The sequence below is a fragment of the Chaetura pelagica genome, unplaced genomic scaffold, assembly GCF_000747805.2.
Source record: "Chaetura pelagica isolate M959 unplaced genomic scaffold, ChaPel_1.0 scaffold48, whole genome shotgun sequence".
NCBI lineage: Eukaryota > Metazoa > Chordata > Aves > Apodiformes > Apodidae > Chaetura > Chaetura pelagica.
The window spans coordinates 2427123-2439207 of NW_009954241.1; the positions used below are offsets into that span (position 1 = coordinate 2427123).

General features: G+C 36.7%; 1 protein-coding gene across 1 annotated transcript; it reads right to left on the reverse strand.

Moving 5' to 3' along the window:
* Positions 1–830: 830 nt before the first annotated feature.
* ATXN3 (ataxin 3) lies at positions 831–9755 on the reverse strand. Its single transcript, XM_010003719.1, has 10 exons — positions 9577–9755; positions 8998–9042; positions 7587–7672; positions 7105–7171; positions 4733–4820; positions 4348–4480; positions 3121–3296; positions 2570–2693; positions 1740–1828; positions 831–1118 (listed from the first exon to the last, which is right to left on the reverse strand). Exons 1-10 carry the CDS (start codon positions 9628–9630, stop codon positions 1024–1026), a joined length of 957 nt encoding a protein of 318 aa, XP_010002021.1. The 5' UTR covers positions 9631–9755; the 3' UTR covers positions 831–1023.
* Positions 9756–12085: the final 2330 nt, after the last annotated feature.

Here is a 12085-nt window from a genome sequence, read left to right on the forward strand (position 1 = left end):
CAGGAATGCACCTTATGTATGTGGCACTGACTTTATGGCACCTAAATCCCCTCATCCTTCCTCCTAGACTCAGTTCCAGCTCTTTCGTATTAAAAGGTCAGAATGAAGGGTTGAGCTTGAAGAGGAAAAAAATTACTCCAGAAGAGGTAGAAAAGAATACTTGTTTAACCCAACTGATTATATGCTATTTTTATAGTAAATACTGTGACATAACTGGGAAGAACACAATAAAACAAAAACAAATTAAGAAAAAAATACAAACAAAAAAAGGAAAGTTATCTGCTGAAAGACAAGAGGGCAATGCAAAAATCCTCCTTTAAACATGAATCTAAAAATGTTACAGTTGGAACCGAAAGTAAAACCAGAGAGTGTTGGAAGGTCAAAAGTCACTAGAGGTTCAGGAGTAACGTCATGATTAACAATGCACTGAAGATTTTAATTGCAAAGTATGAAATTTATGGATTCATCTTTCTCCTGCAGAATGGGTCATTTCAAAAGTGGACAGCAGGATCAAAAAGTTGACATTAAGTCATTCAGAATATACAATCACAAAATAAATTATGTAACATAAACAGAATTTAATTATTTTTCCCATTTTAAGTAATTTCGTATAGAGATCTTAGTAAGTTATGAGCACAACTTACTACTTGTATCTGTTTTTCCGTTAGTATTGAAGGAAATCAGTTGGCACCTTTTGTGTACTCTATAGAATTCTTCAAAACAATTCAAACTTGCTTTTTAAATGCAGGTGCTACATGTGTCTAACTTTGTTCATGTCAATAGCTGAAGTAATTTTAATACAGCCTCTGTGGTGAACAGATGTTCTGTCGTAGAAGTGCTACAGTTTTCTAAATTAGTGCAATCTTATTTTCTATTTGCAGATTTCCTCTAAACTCTGACCTCCAGCCCCCCTTTCATTCCTGCTTCCAGAACTCTGAAATGAACCCTGTTTGTGCAACATCCACACAGTAAAATTATAATGAAGACTTAGTATTTTGACAATAAGAGGGGAAAAAAAAGTTGTCATTTCTCCTCTTCTTTATTCGAGTGGTTTCTAACTGATTCCAAAGACATATTCATGGCTGCTTGAAGCATGTCTTCTTCACTCATATCACCACCTAAAGGAAATAAATGTATTGTAATAAATGCACAGAACCAGTTTTCAACTTTAGTTAAAGGCTTTCAATGTTCCTTTTGTTCATGCCCACCTGTTCCCACCCCCAACATGGTGGGTCTGTTTTTTAAAACCATTGAACATTTTGCACTTAGCTTTCCATCCAGTTTGTCACAAGTAATATGCATTAATTTTTAATCACCAATTCTTAATACTGGTAAGGCCTAAATACTCATACTCTACCAAAAACTGCTTCCAGTAATTTGGTCAGGTATTACTCCAGGTTTATTACGTTGTCATACAACTTCAAAAGTCATTTAGAAAACAAATTGTTTACAATTTGTAATGCTCAAGCCAAACAAAACAATAAAAGCAAAGCCAGACTCAAATGGTTTAATAGTAATGCTCTTCACTTTGAAATGTGATACTGACTTCCAAAGCAGAACAGGCTTTACAAGAAAGTGATCCTTTGCTTCACTGCCAAAGAGACTAAAGGCTATGATTCATAGTCTGAATGGCTGCTGGAGTGAGGAAGTAGGAAGACAAGGAAAGTTAGGAAACAGCACAACACAAAGATGAAAAAGACAAATATTTCAGTGCTGGAAATAAGTTTAAAAAATAATACCTGGGTCAGCTTCTGAAGTGCCTGAGCTTGGAGCTGGCTTATCATGTAGGTTCAAGGTCTGATCTTGCTGCTGTAGCTCCTGTTGCTGCCTGAAAGTATTACAGATTTTTAAGAAAGTAGGGTTAACATCAGTAGGAGATCTGTATCAGGTCTATTTCATTGTAAGGAATGACAAGAGTGAGAAGTAGATGATGTTTTTTAGTACAAGACTACCCCTGCTCCTAAAATCTCTTCAATCACTTCACCCTGCTAACCTTCAGATGATTACCTTCCAAACATTACACTCCAAGTCATATTACTATTTTCCCAGAATTTGGATGTTCTGCATTCCTATCCTATCATGCAAAGTGTAAATCCTCCAATCCATGCCGTTTCTCTCTGGTCTTTATTTCCTCTATGACTAGGAGACAGAAATGAGGAAAAGCTACAACAATACCCCAACTATCTATTAACAGGTACTCAAAACCAGCAACATAAAATATTTCATGTGATGCATATTAGAGGCATCATTACCAGAAAAAAAGTCTTAGAGAAATAATTTTCTTCAGAAAGATAATTACAGAAATTTACAGGATTTAATTTAAAATATTTCTGTAACATATATGTTTTCTTTCTTCACAAGACCAATGTTGCATTACTAACAGATTCCCTCTTATTTACAGTTTTCTTCATAGGAACCATCTGGGAGTAGCAAAATTCAGGTACTGTTAGGAAAACATGTTAAGAGATAAAGGTTAAGCTAGACCTCAGTCAGAAACCCATCCATGCCCCAAAAGCACTGAAAAATACAACATGTACATCCACATGCAGTTTTCTATCAACTACTTTACTTTTCAAAGTATGCTTGTCTTCTCCTTCGCAGTTCTTCTGAAGAAAGAGACTCTGTCTGACTGGTGTGAGGCGACTGAGGAACATTCTGTGGTAATGAGTCCAAGAACTCACTTTGACGACTACCTAAAACCAGAACATGCCATATCCTACTAATTACAGTAAAACCAAGTTAGCAAAATAAATATAGCTTAAGAAAATGTCTTCAAACTTGAAAGGAAGAAAGAGACTTGGATAAATAAGCACCTAGGCTAGCTTCCCTTGATATACCTCCCTCCTCAGAGTAGGACTGTTTTCCCTTCCCTCCTGCTACCCCTTGCCAATTTGTTCTTGTTTCCTAATGAGCAACAGTAACATGGAAGTTGCAACTTCCCAAAAAGCAGAAAGGAGATAGCTACAGGAAATGCTGACTTGTCCTTCCATGCCTCAAAGCCAGTCTTTTCAGAGAGCTTGATGCATGCTGGAAAAAGTGTCTGGCTGAAACTCATTTTAGCAGCTGCCTAAAGCATAAGCAACATGAACACTGTAAGAGAAAGTTACACGAGCATTGCACCTTGCATGCTGAGTTGAATGGCTCTGCGAAGATCGGCTTCTTCATCTTCCATATCAACTTCTTGCCTACTTAGAGCCAGGGCTCTCTGAAAATTCTCTTCATCTTCATCTAACATGCCTGTCCCATCAAAAGGATGGTTAACTTCTATTGCTTGGTCCACATCACTTCTGGGTAGCCTGTGAAATTTATGGCAGAATTCAGAAGAAGTTATGGTAACTTTTACTTTGAGATTTAAAGTAAATATTTTCTGCTGCTTTAACTCTACCTTTTTTTTTTTTTTTACTTTGGAAAAAAAATCTATGTTAAAAAGCACAAAAGAGCTACAAACAGCTTGCAGCTGCAAAAATTAAAATACTGCAACACTGAACCCATGCATATGTTGCCAAGAATCTGTTTGACAGGAAAAGCTTCAAAAACAACAAGGCTACACAAAGCAGTGAGATATGTTATTTGAGCATACTGCTATTTAGACAATTACATCAGTAGAAAATACTGCATGTGATCTCCTTCTTTGGAAGCTTTGATGACTACACTAGAGCAACAGATCCTCTGTAAACTATACCCACTTTCTGTGTTATTGCCAAGTAATTTGTTTTTATCCTATCAATTTACAACACCAGTTTGTGTTTACAAAATGGAATGAATAACAATGAATTAATACCTCTGAAAAGCCTCAACACTTTTCGTCAGTATGCAATTTATTTACTATGAAAATGTGATAAAATTATTGCAGAAGTAGTATGTTTTCAAGGGTGTTTGTATTAGCTGTATGCATCACAACCAAGCATCACCACAACATTCACAGTGAAATTATTCCAAAAGGGAACAATGTATTTGATGTAGAATTCAGATACAGGTTTCTTGTTCTTTTCTACTTAGGACAGAATGCCCAAGCCAGTCTTACTTATAGATTGCTTACCATTAAGCATAGTTTGGTAAGGTTTGCTAACCCGTTTTACTGTAATTAGAAAAATATCATAATTCTGAAGTTAAAATCTGCACTATACAACACCTATGCTTGTGGAAAGATAGAATCCTTATTAAGGTAGTTTTTGCCCACTTAAAAATACACCATTTGTGTTCTACCAACTTGCTTTGACTGTGTGTAACAGTATTGCACTAAAGGTACTTCTAATTATGTCTTAAAGGGGTTGTCTCCATATAGGCATTAATCATGGAAACCAATCATACTGAACATCGTTAAAACGAAATCTCTGTTTACCTTACCTCTGATCTCTTAGCTGTGCTGTCTCCTCTCCAATTAGTTTTGGTCGCTGCATCTGCTGTACCCGAATCATCTGCAATAGCTGATCAGCCTCACAGTCTGGCAGGTCACCTTTTACTACAAATATGGAATAACCTGAGAAAAATAAATAATAAGTCTACAGCATTAAGGTGCGTGCATAACCACTCTAAAATGCACACTATATGGAACACAATGATGTGCAATTTATTACAATGTAAGGCTCTACCTTTCATTAAAAGGACTTGGGTTATTTCACTATTTCAATCATAAAACTACGGGTAGTTAATTGAATACAGAAGTTCTAATAAATAATTATTATTACCTACTTTTAATTAACAAGATTTAATATCTGCAAGTTACTATTACCTTCCTGTTGTAATTGAGCCAAGAAAAGTGCAAGATATGTATCTGATATTAGTTCTGGACCCATCAAGAGAGAGTTCAAGTTAAACCACTGTAATTAAGACAAAAAAAGGTTTGAGAGAACAAATTAGCATAAAGATTACTCGGTTATCCATTTCTGTACATTGTGGTCATTGTCTATGATGGAATATCCGAATAAATCTAGTAAAATAAATTACCAAATTAAAAGTCTTTTGAAGCACAATGCCTATACTGTTGGAAGTTACCCCTCAAATGCTCTTCAGCTAACAGGAGATCTGAAGGCCGTTACTGCCTGCTTTATTACTGAACACTGGTACCAGGCACACAGACTAAAACAGGAAAATCAAAATATAATGGTAGAAGAATTACTTCAGACATCACTCTGAAATTCTGCATAATCCAAATTTTAAATCTACTCAGAGACTAATGAAGGAAGAAACCCTTCATAAAGTAATGTAGGTTCAGAATTAAGAGATAAAGGAAACACAAATTGAATTATTTCCTTTAATTGTTTTTGTTAAACATGCTGCCTTTAATAACTGGTGATGCTGGAAATTATTTTTTACTTCTCTCTGAGATAATGTTTAAATTTCAAAATTAAGAAAAATCAACTCTAGTATGCTGATAGTACAGCATAACAGTTACAGTAGGGGACACTTGAGATAAACATACAGAGATAACTGAAGAAGATAACTAGCCATTTATAATACTACTTCTAGAGAGAAAAATAAATTCAACATGGATGACAAAAATGTTCTGCCTTTAATGAAGAACCTTATTACACTAAGCTCATTCAGCATTATCCAATTTTAACCAGCAAGCACAATTTCAGATAGAGTTCTCCTTCTGCTATCTCCATTCTCACAAAAATGCATTATCTATCCAAACTTCCATACAGGCAGTCATACATGTGCAGTCAGGCCCATGATATAATTCACCTGGTATATAGGTAACTGACTATCTACCATTCTGTCAACTCATTTGTCAAAAACACCCTTTGCCACTAGGAGGGGGTAAGAAGTCAAACGGTGTAGGAGTGGGGAAAAAAAACTTCAGTAAAGAAATATGACAGACAGATTACAGACAAACTTTTAAAAGGGAGTATGAAGTAGGAAGGTTTTGGCTTTAACGGTAACAGAACACAAACAGGTCAAATCCAAGTCACCCTATTTTGTCTTTCTTTACTCTCTAGATAACAGACAGCTACTATTGTCTTAATGTGGCTAGAAGCCAGATGTACAAGCAAAATACAACTGAAAATATCTGGAGCTGGAAGGCTATCTCACAAAATTCCACACAACATGGTTGTAAATATAGTAAGAAACTTTCCTGCACTTTTAAAGCAATCATTCAGCCTTCTAGATACCAAATATACAAAAACCACCTGTAAACATTAACCAGTTTTAAGCTAAAGCAGAATAGCAGCATTTAGTTTGCTTACTCACAAATGACTTTTTTTTAAATCTAGATGACTAACAACACAGGTAGCCACCACTAACAAAACAAACCAACTCCTGTTCACAATTGTATAATCTAAAAGCTTATTTCACAAACATTTTCTGTGGCAAAAAAAAACCCTGAAAAAAACAATCACCAAAACAGCTTATGTTGTATAAAAGCTTATGCAGGATGATCCAGCACAATGATTGGCTACTGAAATAAAACACCACACTGGTGTTACAAGGGATGTGGATGCGACTTACTATGAATGTGCCATATACTTGTATGGCCATCCACCACCTTTAGTAACTATTTTCTGCTTATAATGTAACTGTTTCAGAAAGTTCTCTAAAATGGTGCAAAATTGTAATACTGCTTTCCCCAACCTTACCCTGATGGATACTCTTAAATATGAGCAGTCTTAAGTATTAATACATTTGAAATTTGATCTTCTTATACCTACTGTCCATTTAAATGGACAAAATAATTTTTACAATGTTAATACTTTAGTGCATTAAAATAAGTGTGCTTTCTATAGGGATCCTGATTAATTGTTTAGGATTCCCCCTGACTGCCCCCATTTTTTTCGCTCTTTTTCATGCAATAAACTAAAAACAGAGCTTAAGATGTCACACAGACTTTACCAGAGCTGCAGCTCCCTGGAGGAATTGATCATTGAGGAATTCATGGAGGAATTGATCCTTGGGTCTTTCCCCAGGCTAATATTAATTAAAAATTGCCTGGCATTTTTGTGATATAACAAACATTTACCTTTTTTTTTTTTTTTTTTTTTTAATATGGACTACTACTTAAGCAGATTGCAGCAAAAGCTTGCAAAAGCCAAGGTCTACTTGCAACCACTTTTCCACCCCCATTCTGAAGTCAATTTTTAAATAAAAAAAAGACAATGTCACCTGTTTTCCTAACTTTCGAACTGTAAACCAGTGTTCCTTATAATTACAAATAAATGATTTTTCATTTCTGTAAAAAGAAAAACAAAGGTATAGATAAAATTAAATACTTTAATATAGGAGTGTATATTAATGTTTAATTTCTTTCTTACCACTAATTTAAAATTATATAATAAAATGTCAGTAATACAACTGTTGATGCTACAAAGTACTCATATTGCTTTTATAAAATGTAGGAAATTGTCAACATTACTGAAATCTCCATATACCTGTGATGTCACAGATACTGAGATATCATGAAGACATAGAGGACAGATGCTCATGTACACCCCCAAAAGGAAAAAAAATAAAGACAAAGGTGATAGTAAAAGCTTCAGAGTGCAACAGAGCTTGAATGAATAATTTTAAAGTAAGATTTAAATAATAGATTAAGAATATTATTTTTCTATAAAATGAAACAGGGTGCTAAGAAAAAAAAGTCTTACATAGGGTCGATCCCAAGCCTCTGATACTCTGGGCTGTTGAAGAGGATTAATTCTAAACCCCAAACTTTCAAGGCATTGCTTATAACCTGTCAAAAAATTGCACTTTTCATAAGTTAAAACAGTCAAATCTGCATTTAAGCAATACAACCATCTTAGCTGCTATGAACAACTATACTGTTTGCATAAAAAACAGATTTCAAAATACTGCTAGGAAAGCTAGGAATTATTCAAAGCACAACTGTCATGAATCTACATGCAAACATAACGTGTATACTCTGTTTAGGCGGAAGTAACAAAACTAGGCTTTAACTGAGATGTGCTAATAAGCTTACTCCCCCGGACAAAGCTGTAACTTCACCTCCCACAGACACTTCATGAATTGTCATCTCTCTGCTCTCAAAATACTGCTCTGCCTTTCCTGCTCCCCAAAATATGTCATCCTTCCCCACAGTAACTGTTGGAAATTTTGCACCCCTGGATTGTCACTGGATCAGTCAGATAACACTAGCACAAACTCTTTCACAGTAACTCTTTAAAGCTACCTGAAATAATGTTGTAAGAACTTCTAAATTAACAGTTCATCTTCCTTTCAGTGACCCAACTATGTAGCAAGTGAGCAAAGCAATGACAAGAAAAACCAGTGGAGTATGAGGAAGCATTTTTTTCAGCTTTCATCTTGAAGCAGCACAATCAAGAGTACAAGAAATGCCAAACCATTAATGGTTTTTAACTGCATATAAAAGCAGTTCTGTCCTGCCATAAGGAAGAGAGGTTCTCAAGGGATCCTAGAACACTGACAAGCACCTCTGAAAGCTCAGGAGACAGCCAAAGATGCAAAGCACTGCCTACAGCTCTAGTCTGCACACAAGCCCCAACTCAGTGTTCAATACCTTTTTCTGTTGTTCTGATTTAAGTATTTCTTATTAATTACTCTTCCATTGTAGCAACTTTAAAGTGTCGAGGATGTTCTATAAAATCCTGAATGAAGGTATTGCCACTTTTTCCATTCTGTAGATCACTGTGATAATCTTGTAACCATTGCCAAAGGCTTTACAGTGTATAATTTCAGAAAACAACCTCAAGTCTACTTTTTCACCTGTAGTCTATGGGTGCCAAGGTCTACACCTTAAGTGCCTGAAAGAAGCAACTTAGAAATCAAGCTTATTGCCAGAAGGTGTCATTTCACAGTTCAGGAGTCTGTGCTTCTACTGTGTGGCTCAGGTCCCATGAACTGAAGGACTGCAAGTCACTGCTCTTAATGGAAAACACTCTTAAGATTTCCAAGTCCAGCACTTAATCCCATTAAGCCTATGAATTGGAAACTAGATGAAAAGGTCAATGCCATTTAAATTATATTAGAGAACATATATCGCATAAATAAACAATTCTGTCAGTATAGAGCCATGCTTACTTGAATTGAGAAGAATCCGCTATCATCCATATTTACAGAAGGCTGCTGCTCAGTGTGAAGTTGGGAGGGAGAAAAGGGAAAAATAATTTAAGCATAAAAAGTCAGAAATAATTAAGTTTTGAAAAGAAATATAACTGCACATACTTAGAGAAACAACAAAATATGTTCTGGTCTGTAAGGCTAATTGCAATGCCCAAATAAGTTTACTAATTAAAAACTCAAACCTTTAAATTTGAAATGCTCAATGCTTAAAGGACAGACAGGCATGGGAACTTTTGTTTCTGTCTCTGCCACTGCCTTACAAAAACAAAAGGCCAGTTGCTGATCCTTCTCCTTCCCATGCCTGACTTTCCTACCTGTAAGATGAAGACAATGTGGCTTTTTGTAGAATGATTGTAAAGCTGCATTAGTATCATTTAAAAACACTAAACGTAAGGTGGAGAAATGAAAAGGTCTATAAATGTAAGTTTTAGCACAAGGAAATTAACTTTTTCTAGCTATGCAAGAATAGCAGGTCTGTTCTATACGAGATGAGATTTCAGGCAAGTATCAAGCAACCTCAAATTAATAAGATTTTACCTGTAAAAACGTTCTATATTCTTCACTAGACACTCCTCCCTCAGCCATTCTCATTCTTTCTTCCTCATCCAACTGTTGTGCAATAGAGGATAACTCAACAGGACTAAAATATTCCCCTTGTAGCAAATTATTCAGACAGTGCTGAGCACACAATGAGCCTTCTTGCTAACATTGGAAGAGAAAAAAAATTAAAGACAGCAAAAAAAGGGCAAGTTAATGTTTTACTCCACAAAATTACTCACCATTTAATTCTCATTAACTTCCTGCCCTCCCCACTCACCCAGAATCAGGATTATTTACTTGAGAACTCCAATGTGCATGCACTCTACTAAAAACAAAACTACAATTCCTCAATAAAAATAAAGAACACACCTCCCTCCCACCAAGCCCACAGAAACTAAGAACACAACAGCATGCCTTGGAGGAGTATTCTTTAAATTTCCATGAAAGTCTCATAAGGATCATATGCATAAATCTTCCATAATCTCCCTTACAGCATGAACCTTGAAAGCTCCTTTTAGGCCAGATCACAGAATCTTCCTAGGCCTTCATCACTCAATTAAGAAATGAGTTATTACAGCTAGACTGGCTGTACAGCCAGGGTCCAGCAGCATCCAGAAAACCTCCTCCAGCTGACATCCTTCCCACAACAATAAACTCCAGACTGAACACCAGTTCCCATCCCTTCGGGACCACTTCCCCTCTGCTGGTCAGATAGTAAAACTGTAACGGAGGAACCTGCTTGAGAATCACAGGTTTCTCCACCAGAAATATATGAAACTGATTTAGAAACAAAGAGGTATTAGAATACCTTTGAAAATTAGTTATATTACAGGCTTAAAACCTAATTTCATTAAAAGGACCTTCTACTATTTCTACTGGCTTATTTTTAATTAATAAACATTAATTTTAATATGCAAAATTTCTACATGTTAAGTGCAAAATGCCTTTTTTTTTTTTTTTTTGGTGCACAGAATACTGCATCTCTCCATAATCTGAAAACCCCTCATTGAAACTTATCCTGATATAAACTGTTGCCTTGCTCTCAGTGTTTCAACCACTTGCATCTTATCAAAGGGGCCAACTTCTAACATGGGGCTCCTTAAGGCCTACTTTCTGCAACTGTCATTCCCCTGTTAAAAACACTACATTGTTTAGGTTTCTGTTTTATTAAACCTCATTTATAATTACCATGCTGTTCACTGATTTTTATTGGAATGCCTGAAGTGTGCAGATTCAGATTTAAGTGTGGGGGGTGTGCATGTACATGCAGCATTTTTAATATTTTGACAGGAACCAAGTGCACTTCAAAAAGACAGAGGTTCATTTAAATTTTCCATAGAATAATAATGATACAATAAAAATCTTGTACTCTAATATAAAAAAAGGCACTCCTGCATAATTACATTACCAAGAAAGAGTTATGTTTTACACGAGACACCCAAGACTGGGCCCCTCCTCTCCCAAAAACCCGTAGCAACTACAAATTACAACCAACTTGTAACTTGGCACACATTATTTGCTGTCATTTTAATTTCAGCAGTTTTGTTATTAGACAAAGTAACTTAGTGATAAAAATGTTACCATACTGTGATAGGCTAGGCCAAACAAAAGAAAGAAGTTCACTTGCTTTAAACTCATTTTCAAATCTGGACTGGAGTTCAAGGTCACTGTAGCTGAGGCCATAACAGCAGAAATCCAATACTCATCCTTCAAACAGCAGCTGTTTAACACCACAATGGTTGCCATGTTCTGCTACTCAAATGTAGTTTGAAAGAACATTCCTTAGGTTCTACAGCCTTCAGAACAGTAATTTATTGTTTTTAAGAATATTATACTGCTATCTTGCTTTATTTGCTAGGTAAATCAACCAATATGCATGAGAACAGTGTATAAAAACTTATGTTAGTCTTAACACGATACAGGTGCAGAGACACTTGCCAGTCACATGAAAAAATACAATCATATTTGAATAGCATTAAAGCAAAAATAATGTATATTTGGGAACCTGGATAAATCACAGCAGTTCATAGAAACATTTGTCCTCCAAAATAGGAAACACCGATCAGCACACAGAAGCACGGTACATAAATTAGGACTTCCTGAACAGTTCTCATGTCTCCTGCTTGTTTCAGAAGCCCAACGAAGCCGGGCCTGAAGATGTGCCTGACAGCACAGACACAGCCCTGCCTGCTGGTGCTCACCCTCATGCGCTGTTCTCAGCCACACCACCTCTCTCTCCAGAAACAGGAGCAGCTGCAGCTCGCACCTCCCCGTACCTGAGGTCTATTTCTGAAGGCCCCAGAAGAGCAGCCGCCGCGCGAAAGGAAACGCTGAGGCTCCACCCCAGCCCTCCTGCATCTCCACTAACGCTTCCTTTCCCCGCAGAGCCGGCAGGCCTGAAGGGCCGAGCCGCGGGTGCCGGCAGGGCCACGGGAGAGGGCCCAGCTTCCCTCCCGAGACGCAGCAAACCGGACCGCCGCCTCACCGCGCTCCCGGACGGGCGCCG